The following is a 26,484-nucleotide window of genomic DNA, read 5'->3' on the forward strand; positions in this document are numbered from 1 at the left end:
TAGAAATCTTATTAAAATCTTTGAGATTTGTTGAGTAGCTAATGCCCATTGCCAGCCATTGGTATATTTGTCTACACGTGAAAGTCTCTGCTCCACATGTGAAAGAGTTTGAGACAAACACTTCTTATGTTAGGTATCCCCATTCTAGCTGCAGAAAGTCTCAACGAAGCCACACAGTAGCCCACTTCTCTTACAATTTCCTTTTCCACTGGATACAAAAAAAACGATTATTTTGCTTCATTAAAAAGTCACCAGTAAGTGATAACCCTGTTATCCACCCCCCCCCCCCCAATGAACAATCCTAGAAAGTCAGCAAGACAAATAGAAAATAAAGTATTATTATTCTTTTAGTACACTACAATTGTATTTAACAAGCCCTATCAGTGTGGGGCGGGAGACTAACCTAGGTTAAAAGCAGTTGAGTGAAAATGAGCATATTGATGACAAACAGAAAATAATGTGGCAAGGACTCTTCCTCCCTCAATTATACATGCTCCAATGCTTCTGAAGTTTGAGACTTCTTCCATTCTCCTAAATAACTTGTCATAACCAAGGACAAAGGTATCAGCTGGCGATGATAAAGCTCTACAATGATCAATAACTCTTCTGACAACTTATTCACATTAGAATCTACAAATCATCTTTGCTTTGAATAATTAAAAAATACTTGAGATAATCTTATCTGGTCATCTTAAGGATTCTCTGGCAGATTAAAAAATATGCAATCTGGAATGCCTGGCTGGCTCAGTCAGTAGAGCAAGCAAGTCTTAATCTCAGGGTTTGTAAATTCAAGCCCCATGATGGGCATGGAGCCCACTTAAAAAAATTCATATGCAATCTGAAGTCTTTAAAAATGTCTGCTTTATTTAGCTATTTAAACATTCTTAGTTTTAAGTTATTATGATCAAAATTTCACTTTATGTCTCTTTCAGCATTTCTGTCACTCTATAATATACTGATTAGCTATATCCTATAACTATAAAATCTGGCTTAATGACTGAGTTAAATAAGACAAATTATGTGTATAAACATTCAGTAGAAACCTTGTCCATAATGATATTCAAATACTGGTGGATTGATAATTAAATTGCCATATTATAGCTAAAAGATATTTAAAGCACAGAGAAAAATATAAATAGCTTCAATTTGGAGAGTCCACTATGGGAAAAACTCGACTACTATCACAATATGTACATTAGATGACAAAGACAATTAGCTTCTCTATTAGGATCATTAAAGCTTCCACCTTGTACAATTAAAGGAGTACAACAGCCTAAACAACCTGTCTTCTTTAATGCCCATTTTCTGTTTTCCTGCCTATTTCCAGGCATTCACTTCTCCCCTCCGTCCCACCCTTTCTATCTTCTCTTCTAAATAACCCAGTAACCCAGTTCCATTTTCTTTGCTGTTTACTCCCTCTTCCGCAAACTCTGGATTTCATTGAACTCAAGCTGCCTTGAAGAAGCAAAGATTCCTTATCCCTACTTCTCCACCAATTCTCTTTCCTTCCTTCTTTCCCATATCTGGGATGAGTTTCTCATATATTTTCCACTCTGCAGTTTCTCTTTTCCTCTCAATCTCCTTCCCCTCAGCATCTCTCTCCTTTCAGGACCTCCCACTGATGGTTGGGGCCATCAACAACATGGAGAACTTCAGTGTTTGGTACTGTTGCTACCATTTGGTTGTAGTGACAAAATAGATTTTAAAAAGAAAGAAAAAACAGACATGCAATGAATTGTTAATACATAAAGATATTTTTAGTTACTGTAAAGAACTATGTAGTAGTTGTAAGAATTTAGAACCATTAGTTGGCAGGATAAAATAAAAGCTAACTTTGTAGTTTTTATAGGGTTATATTTCTTTTTTTTTTTTTTTAATTTTTTATTTTTTTTTTAACGTTTATTTATTTTTGAGACAGAGAGAGACAGAGCATGGACGGGGGAGGGTCAGAGAGAGGGAGATGCAGAATCTGAAACAGGCTTCAGGCTCTAAGCTGTCAGCACAGAGCCTGACGCGGGGCTCAAACTCACGGACCGCGAGATCATGACCTGAGCCGAAGTCGGACGCTTAACCGACTGAGCCACCCAGGCGCCCCTATAGGGTTATATTTCAAATGGCTAGTTTAAAGTAATGTGAGGCAAGTCATTTAATTTAAAAAATTAAACTATCTTCTAAAATCAAATTTGTCTTAACAAAGAATAACCCTTATAGCCTCAATAAAAATAAACATTAAAAAACTTCAAATGTGAATATCTAATTATGGAGTACAATGTATTGAGGGTATAAACCAACTTGTTTTTTTTTATACCGAAATCCAGAATTTGACCTCTGCTCGTCACATTAATCAGCAGCTGCTTAATGCAAAGAGTACTCTCCTGCCAGCCTACAGCTTATGCCACTGAACATGAAGCTATCCTCCCAGCACAAAGCAAAATGAAAGCAGGATCAAGTTAGGTACAAAAGACTTTTCTTCTATACAGTTTCATCTGACAGTACATAAAAAACTAAATTTACCTAACCTTTTAAAAGCCTTAAACTCTCATAATTTTAATGAAAACTATTATCTTATTATAAACCTATAAAGTATTTGAGATATATTTATAGTGGCATATGATTCACATACATTTGTCTGAGATCTTAAGGACCACAGTATGGTACCTAATATATTGAGATTTAGGGCTTTAGACATATATCAAAAATAATTTGCTAACCTTTTATAAAAAGTATATGCATAAAATTTTTTAGATTTTCTACAGTCTGTAAGAAAAATCCTACTGATTTTTTAAATTTTTACCCAGATTACTTTCACTCAGATTCCCCATTGTTACTGTATTTGTTCTATCCCTTTATATATAAATTCATTTATATATAAATATATAGACTAATTTATATACATATATACATATATATATACACATATATATGTATATATGTGTGTGTGTATGTGTGTGTGTGTATATATATATATATATATATATATATATATATAAATAAAATGGTCTCTTAAAGCCATTTCAGAGTGTAAAAGTAAATATTTAGAAAACTAAAGTATAGATACTAATGATGAAGAAAAAACATTATGAGAGTGGTATAAAAAATTTGCCATCCTTTTTCTCATAATACAACCTCATGTGAATATAAGTAATTTATGTTGATGGCACATCATCTATGTTCCTCATAATATTCATCAAAGAATTTTGATGACCTCCACATGATAATTTCCTGGAATAAATTACTCAGGCTCAGCACCTTTTAACATTTCAAATCAGAAAATCAGGACACCTAGCAAGGTAATCAAACCGGCATAAATTTGAGACTTACATCAAACTATTTTGTTACCCTGAGAAATAAAACCAAATATAACAAAATATGAAAGGACAAAAATGAACATGGATGGACAATTCAGGCCCAGGCTTACTCTACATGGTGAATTAGATTAGGATACACATACTTGAAGCATATTTTCTTCACATAATATTCACTCATTTTTCAGTAACACAAAAAGGAAAGGTTTATCTACAAGTTAAAAGATGGAAGTATAAATAAATATGCTGTGCATAGCTCCTGAAACTACTCTGTCAACAGACAAGAAGTAACGATTTTTAATAAATTGCCCTGTCTGTAATAACATGAAAAATTAAATTAAGTAAAACTTAATATTAAACTTAAAATAAAATGAAGCTTAATAAAGTTTTCAGAATTTAAAAAAGGGGAAAAGCTCCATCAGCTTAGCTAACTGACCTTAACAAAAGTATAAAAACCATAAAACTATATATTTACTTATTTATCAATATTAGTAGTCGACTTTTAAGCCTCTTGTGGTTGCATATAAGAAAGTCAAGAAGTTTTTTGGGCTTTTCCTAGCACTCTTTTCTTTCTTTCTCTTTCTTTCTTTCTTTCTTTCTTTCTTTCCTTCCTTCCTTTCTTTCTTTCTCTCCCTCTCTCTCTCTCTCTCTCTCTCTCTCTCTCTCTCTCTCTCTTTCTTTCTTTATTCCTAGAACTCTTTACCTTTCTCTCTCTTGCCTGTTACTTCTAAATTGCGAAGCTTAACTTTTGCCAGATATTTCTATTCTCTATTTAAAACTTCCCTTCATGTTACAATGCTCAATTACTACATTCATGTATTACACTCTATTATTCCACTCTTCAGACCTTTTCAAAACCCATCCTATCCTCAAATCTTCCAAAATACTTTATGATAACTTCTTCAAGTATATTTAGTATAACCGATGTCCTCCTGAAAAGACTTGAGGAAGCAAAGACAATAAATAAGCAAGCAACAGAAATGACACTTACAAAAGTATTCACAAAAAGGCACTACTAAACTTTTTAGTAGTTACTGATGATTCTAAAATGTAATATTCAAGGAAAAACACATAGTTTTTGCACATAGTTTTTGCAGTTAAGTACTTAGTATAAAAGTTTCATATATGTTAGTATTAGATGTAATGCTACTAAACATTATGAAGATGATGATGATGGCAGCATTGATCTGATTCGGTGGTTTTCAAACGTTTTGAAACTCTTTCTTACAACAAAATCAGATACAGAAAATCGGTAAGTAAAAGCATTACTGAATCGAAGCTGCTCTAGTTCAGAGGTAGCGGGTCCAGAGACCTCCCCTTCCCTCACTCCCTGCCCACCCTGCCTCCTAGAAGGCCATGAAGCACCTATGAAGAAACTCCATGGTTTGGAGAAGTTGAATTTAAAAATTATTGATTTAATAGATTTGAAGCTATTCGGAAATTTTTAATTTAACTTAATTAAACATTAGCCTCTGATTTTGATTAATTAGCTTTTGATTTATGTTTTTAATAACAGGAACATGTTAATTATTGAAGAACCATTTGCTATAGAAACCCAAGGAATGAGAGTTAAAGGCTAGAGAGAATATTAATCCTTTCACATCTTGCAGATGAGGAACTGAGGCTTAGTTGGCTTATTAGAGGTTAACTGGCCCAAGTTCTCACACTTGATCAGTCGCAGAACTGAGAAGAGAACCCAGGTTTGCTACTTTATTACTCCACTTTAGGGCCCCTCTCCACACTCCCTGAAATGAACTGCAATGTTTTAAGTACTGTTCAGATATGACTTATTCTACTCAAATTCTTCTTTCCTCATTCTACAAAGTATCATTTGTACAAAATAGACTTCATGACGCCAACAAGCACTAGTTTTAATTACCTTTGAAAACACTTTGAAAGCTACTGCAGAAAATGCAAGTTATCGATATAGATATGAAAAATTTAAAGAATTTAAATCCAATTTTCTTCAGAAATCAGTAACTACTAACAATGTAAAATTGAGCTAAAGGAACCCCATATCCACAAGTATATATTCCTATAGATTGCCAATTGATCAAATCTTTTTGTTGTGATTACATTTTTGGTTTTGGTTCCCCCTCCACACCCCACCCCACCCCACCCATTGCAGGGTAAGGATAAACAAAATGACACCTAAAAGTGATTTGAACTAACCCTGTGGCTAAATACAAGTTTCCTGTACAAATAGGTGTTTTTAAAAAAAATTGTATCTAGTCAGTACAAGGAAGATTTTTCACAGTTCTTTTTGTTCTGGAAGCTATATTTAATTGATAAATCTGAACTCAGATTATCTTTGGATTTGATTTTTCCCCTCTATTCTTTCAAGGAGTTGAACTATGCTAAAATTCTCTATGGAGTTCTAAAGTAGAATTTTAACTTAAACAAGAAAGAGGACCACAGTTACCATGTTAGAAAGTTCAGAATCTGAAAGGAGCTTATCTTTTCATCTTCAAAATATGAGACAAGATCTATTTATCTACATAGATAAGCAGGCCTAGTGATTTAGTAAAGACTCTATATGCAATGTGAATATAATACTATTCTGTATTATAACTAATTGGTATCAGATGAAATAACTGATAAGTACAAATCATTTAAAAATTTCTCTTGCATTATAAAATGTAAAAATTAGAAAAGCCAATTTTGTTTGAAATAACAAATGCATCACTTCTCAGAATAAAAACCTATGAAAAAACAGAAACTACACTTATTGTATATGTAATGCTATAAAATAAGGTATAGTAATTCTGAAAATTCTTATAATAAAAATTGCCCTGAAATCAGAAGAGAAATAGAAAATACTACCTCCCATTTTTCTCCAAAGATTGTACAGATCTATGTAGTGTATTGCTATTAAGAAAGTATCATTTTGCATTTGAAAATATGGCAGTATCTTTTAAGCACATAACAACGTTCCTCAATAATAACCAAGACACTCAAAAGACAGCTCATCCCTTTTTTACTTATACTACCCCCACCTAAACCTCTCCACACACGTTCTGAAGAAAATAAGTATTTTATTATCCATAAAAATGTAAACATTTTTGAAAAGATTCAATCGTTGCTGGAAAAAAACCTTACCAGATAGTATCAATATATCATGTGTGAGTAGTTACTTAGGGAAATACAGATTTCTGAAGATAAAACCTTAATACATTTGAAGTATAAGAATGGAGTATCACATGAAAAATTACCTTTATAATTTATATGAGATTACTTGAGAAATTAAAATAAGAGGAATATTACTCTCTCCCCTGTACGAACATGAAGAAACAGACCATGAGGGAATGAAGAATAAATCTTCATCTCAAGAGTAAATAAGACTGCCTACAATGAAGAAGTAAAAGGAACAAGAAACTAGGATTTGTGTTCGCATTTCCCTCATTTAACCAACCTTTAGCTGGTGGAAAAGGATGAGAAGGAAGCGAATCTGAACAGAGCTCCAGTGGAAACTGCAGAAGTTCTTCATTATCTGTAGAGGCTTGAGAGGCAAGAAAAACACTAGTTATTTAGTAATGATCTAGTATTAATTTTTTTTAATTAAGAATCTGGGATAATATATATTTCCCCCCAATCCAATTTATTCTCGTTATTTTCTTTTTGGTTTCTCCCATAGAAACCCTTCACCTGCATAATGTTGAGAGATGCTCTCTTCCCTGCTAGGACTGTTGTGAGATTTAGAAAAACTCCTAAGTATAAATCTCTTAGCATATAATAATAAGAACTCAATAACAAATAATAGCTCCACAATTATTATTCTACTTTTTGTACCATACTAGTTCTATGATACTTAAAACAGTTATTTTCTATCTTCTTTGATAAATATCTGAACGCAATCGCTTAATACATCTGTTTGACATTAATTCATGCTTTGCATGTAGAATGTAATCACCTTTAAAAATTTTAGACTAACCATGTATATTTCATTTAGCCAGGTAAGTCCTTAAAGTTTAGAAAGCATACTATTTCCCTGTCCTTTTTTTCAGAACACATAGCAGTTTTTAATAATGAGTTTCTTTGGAATATATTAAGGATGGTACTTCCTAAATTTTACTGGATAAAGGACAACTCTGAGAATCTGCTGGATACCAGGGAACCTTTCTTGAGAAGAATACATGATGTTTACTACATCAGTAGGTTCTCAGATGCCTTGAGGACCTCCCCAAAGACTCCAGGACAGAAATCACAAAATTTCTGCAGAATTAATATACTATAACCTAAGCCTAAAAAACAGCACCATTCTTTATGGAAATAAATAGCAGCAAACCACCTATTCGTGTGTGAAAAATACCAAGTCAGTCACATTCTTCTTATCCACCAAGTTATAAAGATAGAAAAAGTGACATATCTCTTCTTCAAGAAAAAAGTCATTTATTTAATCTACCTTTTTCACTGAACTATAATGTAGACAAACATGAATTATGCTCCCATCCATCACAGGTTTACCTCTTTGCAATGACTTTTCAACATGTGTTTTTGTGGTCTGTAAAGCCTGATTTTTGTCAAAAGTTATTGCAACTGCTGTGACTGTAACCTAGAATTACAGAAACAACGTGATTAGCAAACTAATCATTGCCACAATAAGTTTCTCACAAACCTTCTTCAGTAGCATGGAACAATTTATACTAACTGGCTAATTTGCTTTTCCTGGTTAAGACTCTCAACCAGAACTGCCAATAACTATTCAGATATTCAGACTACAACTGAGTCTGACATGTGTACCTAAACCTAGATATTCCTGCAAGAGCTCAAGTACCTTCTCTAAAATATGGGGACAGGAGAAATCCCACATAAGTACACATTCTATGCTAGCCATAGGATTCTACCTTTGGATTACTAGAGTTCAGAAAAATAAAACATACATGGACTGATTCTTTCTAATATGTTTAAAAATATTATAAAGCAAAATCCTTTATACTTATTCACTTATGGCAGGTTTATAATATTAAAACAGATCAGATAAAAGCTAGAATTCTTCTTCAATAATAATTGAAACTTGGGGTGCATGGGTGGTTTAGCCGCTTAAGTGTCCGACTCTTGGTTTCAGCTCAGGTCACAATCTCATGGTTTTGAGTTCGAGCCCTGCATCAGACTCTGTGCTGACTGCACAGAGCCTGCTTGGGATTCTCTCTGTCTCCTTCTCTCTGCCCCTCCCCTGCTTGTACTCTCTTTCTTAAACTAAATAATTAAACATTTAAAAAAATAATAATAATTTGAATCTTAATTACCTGTATTAATTCATCTTCAGGCAGAGATACTGTAAAATTTACGTGGCAAAGGCAGCAGGGGATCATAGACCGTAGTTTAAAATACAGGCTCTACACAATAGGAAATATTAGCAATATCATTTCTTTTGATTCAAACATTTTTAAAAAACTGATTTTTCACCAAACACTGCATTATGGCAAAAGGGACATTTAAAAGAGTAAAACAAAGCTGGTCCACTTGTTTTGTGTATTCTTACATTAAAAATATTATTTTAAATATTTAAGCAGACAATAAGATTTAATCATAATAACCAATAAGTCATAAAAAGTAATATAGGAAAAAAGGCTTTTTTAAAATTTATGTATATACAATAGATTCATATGAAGCTTAAAACTATGAAACAACTTAAATTTTATGTCATCAATAGTGTGGCATATTAAGATGGAGAGGACAACTTTAGCATTTTACCAGATGACAGAGTTAAGATTAAACTAGTATGTAAATGAAAATAATTTGGCCCACAGCTGTGTAAGATATTCCAGACAACACATATACTTTCCTTTTTTAATTTCATAATTCTTAGGAGTTTTAACTAAAATATAGTTAGTCAAAAGATTCATACCTTGAGCAAATTTTCACAGAGATCATTAAAGTTCTTATTAAGGGCTTGATTAGTCAGGTTAAGGCTGCTTAATCGGATTACTCTTACTGATGTGAACATCTAAATATGGGGAGATATAATAGCATGTCATTTAATATTTTTAACTAAATAGTGTAACAGTTGATAAAACTGCCAAATAATGAATAATAAATAATCTAGTATGAAAAGGGCTAATCCAAAAAAAAAAAAAAGGCTAACATTTTAATTGCAATAAGGAGGTCAAAGAAAAAGCATATATTAAGAAGGAACTCGCTAAAATCACATACATTGTATTTGTTTAAAATTGTGAAAAGGAAAGGTTTACCTGTATTTCTGATGTCCAATTATTTATACCAGGCATAATTTCTGTATTACAACTATAAAAGCCTGTTGAAATAAATCATAGTTAAACTATATGATAATGCTTCATCTATTTTTATGTTAAAGAGTAACATTTTTCAATTATTACATGGAATTCTAACTATAAGATCCATTTATTCTTTTTTCTAAAATACTATACCTTCAGTAGACTTTAGACCATCTCAATAAATTATCAGTTTGGTTTCTTTTTTTTTTTAATGTATGACCATAAAAGGATTAAAAATCAGTTCACCTAAATTTTTGTGGTTTTTTCTTTTTAAGATTTTATTTTTAAGTAATTTCTACACCCAGTAGGGGGCTCGAACTTAAAACCAGTATCAAGAGTCACATGCTCCACGTGCCTGGGTGGCTCAGTCGGCTGAGTGTCAGATTCTTGATTTCGGATCAGGTCACGATCCATGAGTCATGAGATCGAGCCTCACGTCAGGCTCTGGGGCTCCACACTGAGCATGTAACCTCCTTAGGAATTTCTCCCTCTCCTCCCTCTCTCTCTCTCTCTCTCTCTCTCTGTCCCTTTCCCACTCTTGCTCTCTTTCTCCAAAATGAAAAAAACAATTTTTTTAATAAAAAAAGAGTCACATGCTCTACTGACTGAGCTAGCCAGGTGCCCCCTTAGTTCACCTAAGTTCTAACATAAATATTTTTAAAGTATGTTTTTAGCCTTGGAGAAGCAAAGCACATGATAGGATGTGACACTGATAAAACCTTTAAAATAAAGTTACTACTGTAATAATTATGAACTAAAATACTGATACGTAAAACTAGTCTCATCTCGAAAGTAAAGTTTCTTCCACTCACCTGAAGGGGGAGGAACATCAGTAAGCAGAGAATGTACATCTTCCATAGCATCTGTGTCATCAATCTGAAAATAAAGATTAGAACTATTATGTAAGTATAAATACATAGTAATTTCAAACTTTAAAAAAAGAAAAAAATCATTGTTTTTATTACTTACTAAATAGAAAATATAAGAATCAAGGAAAAGTGGAGCTATTTTTTCCTAAGTTAAAATACAAAACTTGAAAAAGAAAGTTCTGACATCTGTAAATTTCTCCACAGTAATTATTACAAATACTTCTAAAAAAATATTTCACATTATAAAGTATATTCAATTAAGAAAAAGACAGCCTTTTATTAAGCCTTTATGAGGCATGTTTCAAAAAGCTTACAAAGATACATAAGCAATTATTATTTCTATTTTTATTAGCTAATAAAGAACAATTTCAAAAAAACAAGATCTTTCGTCTTAAATACAAAACTGCTTTAACATTGAACTATATAGGGATAAAAAAAATAAAACTGAATTATATAGGGATAAAATTTAATAAATAAATAAATAAATAACATTGACTTACATAGGGATAAATTTAAAGGCACATCTAAAAAAATAACTCCAAACCCCATTTCTCTTATATCACAATATTTCATTGTTAATAATTAATAGTGAAAATATCCAGCTAAACAAAGACTGACATTCATCTGCATGTTGGGTGTCTTGACTCTCACACACTTCAACTGTCCCCTCACATTATCCTTGAAACTTCAAGAACCATTTTTAAACTTTACTTTAGAGACCCACCGTCATGGCCATACCTCAAACCGCTATTCCCCAAAACATTCCACCCCAGATCCAACTACAGTGTCCTGTCTGTTCCTTCTCTTACTTCATGAATCTGTACCCTGTTCTCAGTTCTGCACAGATCTAAAGCACTTTTGTTCTCTACTTAGCCAGGATCCAAGACCAGAAAGATCAATAAATGCTCCAGATCAAACTTCAGGTAATGCTAAGAATCACCTGAAGAATAAGATTCTTGGGCCCTACCTTGAAATTTTCATTTACCAGGTCTGAAGTGGGCCCCCAGAACTTGCATTTCTTCTAAGACCCCAGATGGTGCTGATGCTATAGGCAGTCACAGCACACCTGGAGTAACACTACTCCAAACAGTACCCTGGAGACTTTTACCTCCTTAGCCTGACATATTCTTTCACCAACCTCCATTTTTTTTTTCATTCTCAGACTAGAAAAATACGAGAAACAGGCACACATCCATACAGTTTGAGTTTTTTACAAATTAACACCCTCGCCTTACTTCAGGCTTGTGCATCTTCCATGGCTGACATCCTGATCACATTCATGGGCATTGTTCTAGATTCTTCAAACTTCCAAACTCATCCCAACACAATCTACCATCAGCTTCCTGCTTTACTAAAATAAAGGCATCTGATTTTTTCTCTCAACTGGCACCTTTCTAGAACATTTATGTGTATCCTCATTTATTTTCCTTTCCTTCAATATCAAAGGAAGACCATCCTTCAAAGCTAACCATTTACAGAGGAGGGCAGAGAGAACAGATTTGCGAGGGAGGAAGCCCCATCTATCTTCTGTGTCACATTTATCCTCCAGGAAAGTTCTGAGTGTATTTTCATAACCAAAGTTCAATTATACCTTCTGAATTCAGTAAGAAAACACTACACTCAGAATTCACAGTACTTATCATATTACATGTAAAAAGGATACAATTATAATAACATGTTATAACACATGAAGCAAGTAGATAATAATTATAGTAAGTGAAAGAACAGCATTTTAATTTCTTATTTAAATTCATTCAAGTTTACAAAAATAGCTCCAATATCTATCATTACTCTTTTAAATTTTAGCATCATTTTATTTTAACCCATCCATTAATTTTTCCAGAACCACCTGCATTATTGTATCTGGTGTTGAACAAAAAATACATTACCAAGTTCTGATATTTTCAAGTCAATGGTCATTTCTGTAATAACATTTTTAAATGGATTTATAGCAGTTGTAATAATACAAAATCACATCAATTTAGGATCCGATTGTAAAAAATGTACACCTCATCTTCCAAAAACCTTAATTAATTTAATGCAGTAATACCTCCAAAACAAAAGCATCTTTTTTCCCATGTGAAAGGTCCAATTCTGTAATTTCATCAGAGCTTTCTGACTGAGATCTTAAAAGTCTTGAGCGCTGTCTAGGTTCCGGGATGGGTGACCCTATAATCTCTTCGGATATCTCCTGAAAGAAATATAATTGCTTTATATCACATAAGACTGTCTTTTTCAGCTCTGGGGTTATTTTGTAAACTGTAGTCTTTTACTTCTTTCTTTTTACTTAAGTATAATAGACATATAACATTGTATTGACTTCAGGTATACAGCATAATGATTTGGTATTTGTACACTTCAGTTTGGTTTTAAATTTTTATATTAATAGATAAATATCTGTGGAGAAAAAAATCTGTAAAATATATTCACACTCTATATTTAATTATAACTTTTATGACTAATTAACCTTTTAGAGAGTACATGGATATTTCCTTTTATCACTAGTAGCCTTGATACACTAATCTATAACCATACACTGACATCTAGTGTATAGAGAGAGAGGACACCACAACGAGTAGGGAATCGGCAGCCCATCCAGTTCATGTGGTATTTTCTACCCAATATTTAAAAGACTGAACAGTCCAGAAATCATTAAAAATGTAGTTCTCCAGACGGATTCTAACCTTTTATATCTTTTCTTATCCAGTGGTAATTTTTCAAAGTGTCACATAATAAAATGAGCAATATGATAAATGTGTGTATGTGTGTGCAGACGTAATACATAATATTATGCAGGGATTTGCTGTACAACTTGTTAAGCTAAACAAACTGGTAGCTACAACAACGATCTTTTTTGAGGTCAGTGTATGGTGCAATCCTATATGGGTTTGCAAGCTCTCACCTACTGCATAGCCAAAGATCAGAGGTAACCAGAGGTTCTAAATATCTGTTGGCTATAAGGACTATCAGGAGAGTGTGAATATGTGAGCACAAATAGAAAAGGCTTAGCCTATTGCGGGCATAACAGAGCTATGTTTTTTAAAAAACAAGGAATATAAGAAAATTTTTTTCAAAGTTACAGCTTTAAATGCTCATTGTTAGCACACACCTTACATAAGACTACCACCACACTTTCATAATAGCTACCTATAGAGTAATTTCATATTCATATCTCTTATTTGTACCCCAAATTAACTTGCCCTGTATAAATTTGACAGGGTTCCTATTATAATGACCACACAATGAGAAAGAGTTGCAGTTCAGAGGTAAAGCAGTTTGCCCAGGTTTGAAAACTAGTTTAAGCGATGAACCTATCTAGATCAGTTCTTTTGCTCTGAGTACAATGTTCTTCTCTTTGTAATTTTTTTAGTAGTTTAAAATGTGGTTATGCCTCTGCTCACTATGTCCTGGACCTAATAAAAGCAACTATCTGGTATTTAATGTATCTTAAATTTGTAATGAGGTTCCACCACGGGTACCTATGGTATTTTGACACCTTTAGTTGCCTGAATTTTCTCCATTTTAAGTGGTACTACACCCCTGCAATAGAAAGATTTTTCAATATTGAGGAAAAAAAAAGCGTATTCACTGCAGGCATACATTGTCTTAGAAACTGAAAAGACAAAATTGTAATATAAGTGAGTAGTGGCCTACTACACTGACTTTGTCAAATTCCGAGAGGTTATGCTGAAAGACTGTAAGGTATTCATTCACAATCTGAAATAGGAGAGACGTATTAGAAAATCCATTAAGTAGTCTTTTGTGAAATATGGTCCTTTTCAACACATGAAATCTGTGTAAGCTGAAATTTTAAGAATCATAACAGATTTATTCCCTCTAAAATGTACTTCTAAAACAGAAGTTCAATAAATATTTATTGAATAGATGAAGTGAGTTAATTCACATTTTCTAAATATGTCTCTGACTTTAAAAGGCTCACATTATTAAAGAAAGACATGTAAAAAGTAAGTGCAGTAATATGTAACAGGCCCTATGACAGAAGCACATACAAGTACAAGAAGAATATAAAGGAGGAGGGGTCAATTCTTTCTGTGAGAGGTCAGCATGGAAATACTTAGTTGATAAATACCGTTAAGCAAAAGAATTCAGCTTATATCATGGAGCCCTAACATAAAGCTCTGCAAATCATTCTCCCCAACAGGCATAAACACTCTTAGAAAATGTTCAAATATCAAAGCATAATTATAAAAAAAAATAATGTACTGCAAACAAGCAGTAAAGTGTTGTGCAGAAAGCTTTTATAGAGGCTATGTAAGTATTAATATACTAACACACGAATTTTCTCAGTGAATTTAAAGAAGCTCTACATTAGCACTGCTCAATAGAAATATAAAGCAAGTCACAGGTAATAAAAAGGAAATAAAATAAATTTTAATAAAATATTGTACTTAGTTCACTATATCCAAAAGATTACATTTTCAACATACTACCAATATACAAAACACTCATGAGATAATTTACATTCTTTTTCATAATAAGTCTTCAAAATCCAATGTGTATTTTATACTCACAGCACATCTCAATTCAGACTACACACACTAAGTGCTCAACAGCCACATGCGACCAGTGTCTACCACACTTAGCAGTGCAGCTAGTTGTAGGTCATACCTTTAAAATTCTTCCCAGCTTAACAACTTTGCTAGAAAGCTGTAAGTCGGAAGCAGGAATACAGATCACTGTCCCAGACAACCAACCAAAATTTGATAGTGTGTATAAAATCAAATAATAAAAACCACAATAATAATGTTGTTATCTAAATACTTTCCTTTTGCAGAAGTATTTCATTATCAGAGACTCGTAAAGACAAACAGATTCATTCTAACTCAAACACTTCTTTCTTTCAATTCAGACCCTGGCTGTAAGGCGTCCTCAGAGAAGGAGGCCCTGTGAAACCTACTGCAAACCTGGTATAAAAGACTGATTACAGAAGTGACTGGTAGGAAAATTCTCAAAAAGAAGCAAAAAGTGAAAAATGGTGTATCTTTCACATTTTTACCACAGATAAGCAATCTTTCTTTTCACTAAAAATGAACATTTAAACCATTTATTTAACTGTTCAGCAATATTTATCAAGAGGCTACTAGGAGGAACTGTCTGGGCCTCAGGAATACAGCCCCGAGGGGGCCTCATTTTACTAGGAGTAACAAGCAATTAATAGAATCAAAAACCTACTTCTTTGTGTTTATACATACACACACAGAGATAAAAGAAATAAAAAACAGTAAAACACAGAAAGGGGTTAGGGTTAGGGAGTATCAAAAATTGATGGGAGAGTATAATTTTCAAATCAGGCAGTCAGAGTCATCTCCCTAAAAGGAGACATTTGAGCATGAATGCAAAAGGAGGTGAAAAGAACGAGTATTGAGGAGAGCGAAATTCAACAGTGAAAAAAAAAAAAAAAATGTCCAAAATAAGACAACTCAAAAAATATATTAACTCCTAAACAAGAACTTATTCACAATGTATTTTACTTACCGGAGGATTAATTTCATATAATTCTTTATTCTTAGCAATTGTGTCATTTATCTTCTTTTGCATATGAGATATGTGCTGTTCATAGGAGCCATCATTAGGAGTCTTCCCAGCAATCTGAATACCACCGGGCGTTGGTAAAGCAGCTAAATACACACCTGTGGCCGACTTGTAAAAATAATGGAGAAATAATAAGAAAAAATATCTAAAGAATAACAGTCCTTAAATTAGGAAAGTTGCCTTTGCCTTTCCAGCAAAAAGATCATTAGCATCAATGCATGCATTTGGACATGTTGAAAGAGCACAGAAACATAACTGGCAACAGGAATTGGTTGCTTTTGGTGTGAAACCTGGGTAGGTGGGGACAGCAGTGAAAGAAGGATTTACTTTTCACTGCACTTTAAAATTTTTACTTTATGATTGTAAAAAATAAGTTGCATTGAAAAACCAGTTTAGAAAAAAAAGATTAAAAATTGTTAAAAATAAATTTTTTTCATAAGTGAGTAAATGATTTACCTTTAAAGTGGCAAAAATAAAAGGGAAACTTTTGTAAAGCAAGTGAAGAAACTGAACTTCAGAAAGGACAGGAAACATACTCAAGATCACACTATCAATAAATTTGGAGAAGACATGTGAGTATATTTCTCACTCTAAACCCCAAGAACTTTTCATGATACCACCCTACCTCCATAATTACCAAGAAATAAAATTTTACTTAATACAGATTTCTTTTAAATATTTAATTGAATGACTATTAATTCCTGACCCTGTAACAATACTACATGCCATCAGTACTAGAAAACTACTAGGGGAAATACAAAACATGATATGTACACATACACACACACACACATACACACCTATGTGCATTTACAGTTAAATATGCTTATATAAGCAAAGCAAAAATATGTAAGTATGAACGTCAAATTGTTAACACTGAAGGAGTGGAATGCAGACAAGAGAAGACATTTCTCTTAAGTCTGGATATTTGTGCATTTTAAACTGTGTGCGTTATCATTCTTTTTAATCAATTGCCAATTTCGTGAAAGTCCATCCTAAAAACGGTATGATACTCTATGATGATGTCTGTGCAGTAGATGAGACTGATCCTCAGAAGCTCTCTCTCCTATTTTGCTCATTAGTGTCCATGACTATGTCTATGACCCAGTCTCTGATGTTCATCCTGCCACATGAAGCCCTAGCACACTATCTCTAGCACATTCTTAACTGTGCTCGTGAATGAGACAACAGTTCAGAGTGGTTGAGAACAGACTCTGGAATAAGACAGGCCTACATTTGAAATCCGGTTCCAGTACATGCAGCCATATCACTTCGGACAAGTCTCAATCTATCAAGGCATCCGTTTTCTCCTCTTATAAAGATAATATTACATTCCTTCTGGGGTACCACAGTGCCAGAAACCCAGCAGGCATCAGACATCATCAGAGAGTCCATCAGAGATCAACTATCAAGGAAGCTACTCTTGGGACCTTGAGATTTAAATGCACAGGCTAAACCACAACACAAAGATCAAAATCTCAAACAGTTATAATGAGTGTCACCAGTGGTCAAGAAGGAAAAGATTGGCAAGAAAGAAAGATTTCAGGCAAGCACTGAAAAATTACACCAGCACCACAAGCTAGTTTCCTGGGGCACAACTATCAGAAGTGTTTGATACGGTTGGCACAGTGTTTTTAAATCTTTGAATCTAAATCAAGCTTAGTTCCCACAGATACCCACCAATAACTAGTATTGTGTTCAGGCCAAATTATACATTTGTAATTGCTAAGCATGTGAGTTTTTAGACAAATGAATTACAATGAACACTTTCTTCCCAAGTTGATCTAGATCTCAAATATTTTAATATAAATCAGATTACTTTCATTAATCATTATAAATTTCTCTTGTCAAAAATCATGATTACCTGATTAGTTTATCATCATTGCACAATTATTCCCTACATACAAAAATTTACATATTTGTAAATGTATGAACAGGAAATAAGTTAGCATTTTATCTGCAAGTGCATACTGAGAAAACACAAGTTCTATAAATTTCCTGAAATGTTTGTGCATGTCAGAAAGATGGCAGAGAATTCCAATTTGAAAAGTGCCAGTATCACAAACATTCTAGCTAGCAAAGTGTCTAAAGTATAACAGCACTTCTATAAATACTGTTAATCAGTTTCTATCTGATCAATATATATTTTGCAGGCATCCAGTTCTCTGGGTCTCAGACTACTTATAAAGACAACTCTTACTTTCCCCACAGACAACTTTCTAGTCAGAACACACTTTGTAAGAAGCCTAGATGAACATAAAGCTGAGATAAAGAGCTTTCCACCACCTCACAATTTATTAACACTTAAGAAACACATTCTTTATTGCATATTCTACTGCTGACCGCAGGTGCACATTCAGTATGAAACTTTATTCTCTGTCCAGCAGTAAGCAAGCAGTAAGCAGTGTTTCATATGTATTGCTTTATTTTCTCCATACAACTAAAGATTGTGGTCCTCCCCCTCAGAAGTGATTTTGTCCCCTAAAGGACATCTGGTAATGTCTGGAAACATTTCTGGTTGTCACACTGAAGGGAAGCTATTAGCAACTAGTGAGTAGAGGCCAGAAAGGCTGCTGAGCACCCTAAAATGAACAAGACAGCCCCCTACAACCAAGAGTCTTCCAGTCCCAAATGTTAACAGTGCAGAGAAGAAACCCTGTTAGCAATGCTAATATTTAGCATAAAAAAAATAACATATTTTGCACAAAAAATAATAAAGTCCAGAACAGTGACAACCAACTTAACTAAACAAGCCACACATGATAATTTTTAGAAACTTGACTATTGACATTATGGTCAGAATAGAAAAATACAATAATATAAATAAATTTTACCTCATAATTTTATTAATTTAATTTTAAATAATAATTCATAAATAAATGTGAAAATAATATATTTTAAAACTTATCACAAGATTTTTCACTTCTTATAATGTCCCCAACCCTTAAAGGTCTTAATGCCCATTTCTCTAGATAAGTCTTTTTAAAAGACTTAGAATTGCACAAAACAGATTCTACTACAACTATAGAAATTATGAAACAAAATCAAAACTTCTAAACTTACCGCTAAGCCCATCAACATATTTTCACCCACTGTGATCTGAATTCTCAGTCCAAATAAAGCATTCATTCCTTTCAGTTTTAGTTTATTCATTAGCTGAGTATGTACTTCATATTCCATAAATGGCAACAGATTACTGATAGCTGTGGCATTTGCTTCTGCCTGTGCTTTCTTTTTTAAACGACATAACCTGTTAAGGAAAATAATTTAGTCACTGGAGAGTATTCTTGGTATCATCTTAAAAAATGTCCAATTTTTAAAACTTTCTATAAGTGTGCTTAATAAAACATTGATTTGTGTCAAATGGGGTTTATTAAGTTATATCAATAATCTTTTCTGCCACTTTTTTCAATGTGTACGCTTTTGCTAAAAGTCCTATTTTAATAAAAGATAAAGAAAAATCTCAAAATCTCTAGAAATGGAAAAAGTATTGACCAAAATCACTAGAGAATATAATTTAAAATCTTAGGTTTTATAACTCCATGTGATCATACAATGAATGGATAGCAAAGGAAAGAAGTTAATTTACTCATTAAAAGAACACAAAACTTGGGGCCTGGGTGGCTCAGCTGGTTAAGCATCTGACTTGATTTCAGCTCAGGTCATATCTCTTGGTTCGTGGGATGGTGCCCCATGTTGTGCTCTTCACTGACAGTGCAGAATCTGCCTGGGATTTTTTCTCTGCTCTTCCCTCACTCATGCTCTCACTCTCAAAATAAATAAATTTAAAAAAAAAAAAAAAAAAAAAAAAAGAACACAAAACTTACCTGAGTATCTACAATGTGCCAGGCACTATTCTAAGTGGTGAGTACTCATCAACAAACAAAAGAGTCCCTTTTCTCATGGTTATACTCCAGGGGAGGGGGGTGGAAATAAGGAAACAAGATAACCTAGGATTATGTTTAAGAATCAGATGTCTGGGGCACCTGGGTGGCTCAGTCAGTTGAGCATCTGACTTCGGCTCAGGTCATGATCTCGCAGTCCGTGAGTTCAAGCCCCGCGTCGGGCTCTGTGCTGACTGCTCAGAGCCTGGAGCCTGTTTCAGATTCTGTGTCTCCCTCTCTCTCTGACCCTCCCCCGTTCATGCTCGGTCTCTCTCGGTCTCAAAAATAAATAAACGTTAAAAAAAAAAAATTTAAAAGAATCAGATGTCTGGGGTAGCTCCTGGGTAGCTCAGTCCATTAAGCATCCCTCTTGATTTCAGCTCAGATCATGATCTAAAGGGCATGGGATCAAGTCCTGCATAGGGTTCTGTGCTGATAGCACAGAGCCTGCTTGGGATTCTATCTCTGCCCCTCCCCTGCTAGCATGCACTCTCTATCTCTGAAAAATAAATAAACTTAAAACAAAAAAATCAGGTTTCTGAAGAAAATGGACTAGGTGAAGCAAGTGGCAATAACTAGAGAGAAGGCCTCACAAGAGAGATGATACCTGAGCTGGGATCTTAAAGACAAGATGGAACCAAGAGCGTTGGAAAAAGGCAAATATGGAATGGAGCCGGCATATTAGAAGAGCCAAAAAGAGACTACCACACTGAAGTGAAATGAGCAAGGGTGAGAATCGTATGGATGAAGGTGCTGGTAAGCAGGGGCATGATCATGTTAGGGGCTTGTGGGTCATGGTAAGGAGTTTGATTTTATTCTACCAGCAACGACAAACTCCAGGTAGGTTTTAAGTAGTAATATGATCCAATTTATGTTTTAGGATATCATTTACATTGCTACACAGAAAATGGAATAAGGATAACAGAATTGATGAGGGGATAGCAGACAAAAAGCAATTTAGGTGACAATGAGAGCTGAGACTAAAAAGGTAGCAGTAAAGATGAAGGAAAAGATCCCAAAACTGGCAAACCAGGCTATTTACACCAGTAGTTATCAAACTTCATCTTGAGAGCTCATTAAAAAACAATTACTAGTCCCCATGCCCAGAGTTTCTGATTCAATAGGTCTGGAGTGACGCCGAGAATCTGCATTTCTATAAGGTCTCTCAAGCATCATGATGCTATTGGTTGGTCTGGGGACCACATTCTGAAAACTGCTGATGGGCACTATTCCTTCCTACCTAAAACAAACACAAAAAGCTGGATAAATTATATATTTTTACAAATCGTCTTAAAAGCTGGGGTGCCTGGGTAGCTCAGTCAGTTAAGCATCTGACTCTTAGTTTTGGCTCAGGTCATGATCTCATGGTTCATGGGTTCCAGCCCCATGTTGGGCTCCACACTGACAGTGCGGGGCCTGCTTGGGATTCTCTCTCCCTCTCTCTCTGCCCCTCACATTCTTGTGCTCTCTCTCACTCTCTCTCAGAATAAATAAACTTTGAAAAACAATCTTCTTAAAAGCATCACAGGACCAGGGCAAGGGGTAGTGGGGTGTATAAACATAGGGAAATGGCATGAAGAAATTCTTCTGTAATGATGGAACACAGTTTGTGTCTTCACTATGGTGGTGGTTACACAAATCTGTTTGTGGGATAAAGTTGCACAGAACTATACATGTACACACAAATACATAAATGAATGCAAATTTTAAAAAGTATAAAAACTGAGTAAGGTCTGTAGTATAGTTAGCAGTATTATACCGATGTTAATTTCCTACTAATACTCTACTATGGCTGTATAAGATGTCACCAATGAGAGAATCTGTCACCAATACAAATGGTATTATTTGTACCATTTTTGCAACTTCCAGTGAGCCTATCACAGTCTAAGGAAATGAAACACAATAATAAAGAACAGAAATAAGAGAATACAAAAATATTTCAGATATTAAAATTATCAGTTAAACAGTCATAGGCTGTAACATAATAAATTTGAAAAAGAACAAAATAAAACTTCTAGGAATAAAAATAGATATCAAATATTTAAAGCCCCAATTATTGGACTTATTACAATATTAGAGACAGTTGAAGAGAGAATCAAAGAACTGAAAGATAAGAAAGTATTCAAGATATGGCATAAACAAAAATAGAAAATTTAAGAAAGTAAGTAACATACATAAAAGAAGCAGTGAGAAAGTTTAACATTTTTAATTATAGTATCAAGAAGAGAGATGAAACATGGGACAATATCTAAAAATTTTCTAAAACACATGAAAGAATCTACAGATTCAAGAAGCCCAATATATAGCAATTAGAATAAAAAATTCCATACTTAACATTTCATAGGGAAATTGCAAAAAACCAAAAATACATAGAATAGCTCACACATAGCCTGGGGTTGAAGGGCAGCTACCTTCAAAGGTATAAAAGTTAATCTAATAGGTTATTTCTCAATAGTAGTAATGAAAATCTGGAAGGCAATGGAAGGGTATCTTCAATGTGCTGCAAGAAAATAAATGGCAGCCCAAAATATCTTTTAAAGATAATTAAATATTTTCAGACAAGCAAAACTAGTTCACCAAAATAAATGGTCTAAAGTCTATACCTCAAGCAAAAGAAAAACAATCCCAAATGGAAGGTCTAAGATGTAAGAGGAAATTGAGCAAAAAAAGCAAAAGTAAACATATCAGAAATACAGGCATGCCTGGGTGGCTCAGTCAGTTAAGTCTCTGACTCTTGATTTTGGCTCAGGTCATGGTCTTGCCTTATGTGAGACTGAGCCCCACGTCAGGCTCTGTGCTGACAGTGCAGAGCCTGCTTGGGATTCTCTCTCTCTCCCTCTCTCACTCAAGATAAATAAATAAACTTAAAAATAAAAACTAAAGGAGCGCCAGGGTGGCTCAGTCAGTTGAGCGACCGACTTTGGCTCAGGTCTTGATCTCTCACAACAAGGTTGAGCGACCGACTTCGGCTCAGGTCTTGATCTCACAGTTCATGGGTTCGAGTCCCATGTCAGGCTCCGTGCTTACAGCTCAGAGCCTGGAGCCTGCTTCAGATTCTGTGTTTCCCTCTCTCTCTGCCCCTCCCCCACTCATGCTCTGTCTCTCTGTGTCTCTCAAAAATAAATAAAACATTAAAAAATTTTAAAAATAAAAATTAAAATATATATACATTCAAAAACAAAATTCAACATGATTCTGTAAAATAGCTTTGATGCAGGGAGGTTAGGAAAGAGGACAGTGTCAAAGAATACCATATTTGGCATAAAAAGTGGACAGAGCAAGGTATCATCCATTAAAATAAAGAAGGCTAACATGAAAGAAGTGGAGAAAGCCAGCAGTTCAATATGGAACAAGTATGAGTTGCCTACAAGACATCAAAATAGGGTGTGAAAGTATATGGGTCTGAGGCTCAGAAAAAAGTTCTGGACTAGAGTTATAAATCTGGGAGTCACAGACATATAGAAAGCACATCTGTAGGAGCTGATGAATTCAACCTGGAAGAGAGCTTTGAGAAGAGAGTCCAGACCCGTGGCCCTTCAAGGATTAAGAAAAGGAGGAAGAATCAACAAGGACACTGAGGATTATACATAAAGTAGGAAAAAGCAGGGCTGGGGGGCGGGGCACTATGAAGTCAAAGGAGTATCAGGAGAAAATGATCAACTGTGTGACTACTACTATTGCTGAGATGTCAAGTAAGAGGAAGAGAGAAAAGCATTTCAATGGATTTGGTAGCCTGGCAGTTGTCAGTGACCTAGACAGTTATCACTGCTTCCTATATGCCAACCACAATTTAGCATTTCCTACTCCAGTACATTTTAAAAGGAACTGTTAAGAGCTAAATTAAGTAGTAAAAGAAACAATACATAGCATTGTTCTTTAAAAGAAAAAAGATAAATTTCTAAAATGTATTACATATTCAATGTCCTTAAAGCAGAGTCACATGCCTAGCCTGAAACAAGTTAATTAATAATCTTCATAATAACAGATATTTGTATAGAATTGAAATGTTTAAAATTGCTTTTGCATTTAAACTTATTTGAGTTTTATAAAATGGGTACTCTTCCTCCCAATATTCCATGTGACTAAATACAAGGTCCAGATAGTACTGCCCAGCCTGCCAGGTAGGAAACAGTACAGCAGACATCTGAAATAGATCTATTTGACTCCATACCTCATACTTTCTCAGGGACCCCAAATATTGTTTACACAAATATACCTTGCTTGAATAAGACAACCTTTTCCAATAACTGTTGCATCTGTTGGGAGGTCAATAGTTGTAAAGAGAACATCAGGAACTTTCTGTTTCCTGCAGTTATAGCAGTATGTGAGATGAGCTGGAAATGGCATATTCAGTTCGTCATATGGTATGTGGCAAAATCCACAACCTACAGGCAAATTTTCTTCTAGCCTATATGAATACATCAAGATAAAAAATGAAGCATTCTTAAAAAGTCTATGCATTTTTTCAAAAGCGTATGTTATACATATAGTACTAATGTATAAACTATATAACTTCTACCACTATGAGAGTTACGACAGTCCCACTATGACTATTAAGAATTAAAAATGACCATGAAATCAAAACCATACACTTTTGTATGAGAAAAGACTTATACAAGTAGCCACTGAATTGCATCAATTCATACGTTTGAGAATGTCCCACCTGACAAAAACCACTATTATTCCAAAGCTAGTTCATAAAAACAAATGGTTAGATAATAAGGGTGACATTTTCCTACTGTCTGACAAATATAACACAAATATAATCACCAAATATAATCACAAATATAATCATGGGTTTGAGCCCCTCGTCAGGCTCTGTGCGGACAGCTCAGAGCCTGGAGCCTCCCTCAGATTCAGTGTCTCCCTCTCTGCCTCTCCCCCACTCGTCTCGGTCTCTCAAAAATAAAATAAACATTAAAATTTTTTTTAATTTAAGAAGTCAAAAATAGGCATAATCTAACATTTCTAATTTCCAATGACTTAAGAATTTGTCAGAATTAAACATTTCTGAGAAACCGAAACACCTGTGTTTCACAAACAACATAAACCACAAGTAAACACACAACCTTCTCAATCAGTAAAATGTTTGCTGTAGTAATGCTTATGAATTCACTTCAGAATGGTATTTTTTTCACTCATCAAATCTGAGGAAATTAGGGAAACAGAAATGGAAGAAGAAAGCTCCATGGAGAACTCCAGACATTCACACAGCCACACCTCTAGAGCTGTGGAAAGATATGGGTTCTCAATTCATTCCAATCAAAAGTGACCTGTTAGAAGCTGAAACTTGGCAAGCGGACACATTAAAAAAGAGAAAAGAAACTCATACTGTATCTACTAGGAGTCAGGCTTCCTGCAGATTCCTTGTATACATTACTGCACTGAATTTCCAAAATAACCTTCTAAATCAAATTACTCCCATACATTAATTATTCTTTTGTTGGGATGGCATTCTGGTATAAGCAACAGGGAAATCAGATGCTAAGTAGAGCTGTGTGATCTTATACAAGTTATTCAATTTCTCAGAGCCTCCTCTATATAACCAGAATGACAGTATCTACCCAGAAAGGCTTTTTTTTTTTTTTTGAAGACTAAGCAGGAAAACATAAACACCCCCCCCCCCCAACACACACACACACACACACTATAATAAAAAGCAAAGAGCAACAAAAACTAGTTCTTGGCCTGAAACCAACCTGAGATACTAAGTGACTTGTTTGGTCACACAAAATACAAGGCAGAAGACCTCAGATTTTAATGTTGGTTGGTTTGAACCAAAGCCCATGTGTCACAAAGGGGCACAAAAGATTGAACACTGGGGTAATTTTTAACTAAACACCTTACAGAAATTCAAACATAAGTGATGCAATATCATAGGCATAAAAACAGAACTATTTAAATTCATGGAAGCATTTAAAATATGAAATATACAGAAGGGATTATCTCAATACTGAGTTTATAGGGAATGTTTTCTTCCTTCTACTCTCCCATACTTTCCAAATTTTCTCTAGCAAGCATAAATAATTTTATAGCAAGAAAAAAGACATTTTCCTCTTTTATAGATAGGGATGGTATCTGTTCCACTAGATTGGCATATAAGAGAATTCACTGTATCCATCCAAGCCACAGTACCAAAATAATCAAGCTGCATGGGAAAGGCCATTTTAAAATCAGGCTTCTATCTACTCAATAATGAAATCCACTGACGTGAGAGAACTATATTGCAGCACTGTGACAACTCAAAATAGAACACTCTGACTTTTAATATACTTTAAAATGTTCCACCTTCTTTTTCCTATTTATGCTGACTTTTAATGCTCTGTAATATATTACAGTCAAAATACCTTTTTAATACAAACTAAAGAAGAAACCGACTAAGGTCTTCTATGTGCCTACCTGAGCTAGAATAACTTTGTTATACAGAGACTTGCAAATTTATACTAAATTTGATCACATATAGATTTTTTTGCTGTCTTCCTTAATACTGGGGGGAGGCAGGGGAGGGGGAGGGAAGCAAATATGCATACAGGGAAGTAAGGGGTAATTAAAATCTATATTATTCAGGTACTCTGGTACCAAACTAATAGTTTTCTGTATATATATATATATATATATATATATATATATATATATATAT

At 34.2% G+C, this 26,484-nt stretch overlaps 1 protein-coding gene across 5 annotated transcripts in view; it reads right to left on the reverse strand.

Moving 5' to 3' along the window:
- C2CD5 (C2 calcium dependent domain containing 5) overlaps nt 1-26,484 on the reverse strand; it is a 100,755-nt gene that overhangs the window by 10,380 nt on the left and 63,891 nt on the right. For all 5 annotated transcript variants that reach the window (XM_049625185.1, XM_049625181.1, XM_049625182.1 and 2 more), the window contains 10 exons: nt 24,061-24,252; nt 19,024-19,210; nt 15,904-16,068; nt 12,458-12,598; nt 10,351-10,414; nt 9,497-9,558; nt 9,154-9,252; nt 8,552-8,641; nt 7,770-7,857; nt 6,718-6,804 (listed from right to left, as the gene is read on the reverse strand). In XM_049625185.1, coding sequence (XP_049481142.1) covers nt 6,718-6,804; nt 7,770-7,857; nt 8,552-8,641; nt 9,154-9,252; nt 9,497-9,558; nt 10,351-10,414; nt 12,458-12,598; nt 15,904-16,068; nt 19,024-19,210; nt 24,061-24,252 — 1,175 coding nt within the window. The remainder of the gene's footprint in view (nt 1-6,717; nt 6,805-7,769; nt 7,858-8,551; nt 8,642-9,153; nt 9,253-9,496; nt 9,559-10,350; nt 10,415-12,457; nt 12,599-15,903; nt 16,069-19,023; nt 19,211-24,060; nt 24,253-26,484) is intronic.

This window comes from Panthera uncia, chromosome B4, assembly GCF_023721935.1.
Source record: "Panthera uncia isolate 11264 chromosome B4, Puncia_PCG_1.0, whole genome shotgun sequence".
NCBI lineage: Eukaryota > Metazoa > Chordata > Mammalia > Carnivora > Felidae > Panthera > Panthera uncia.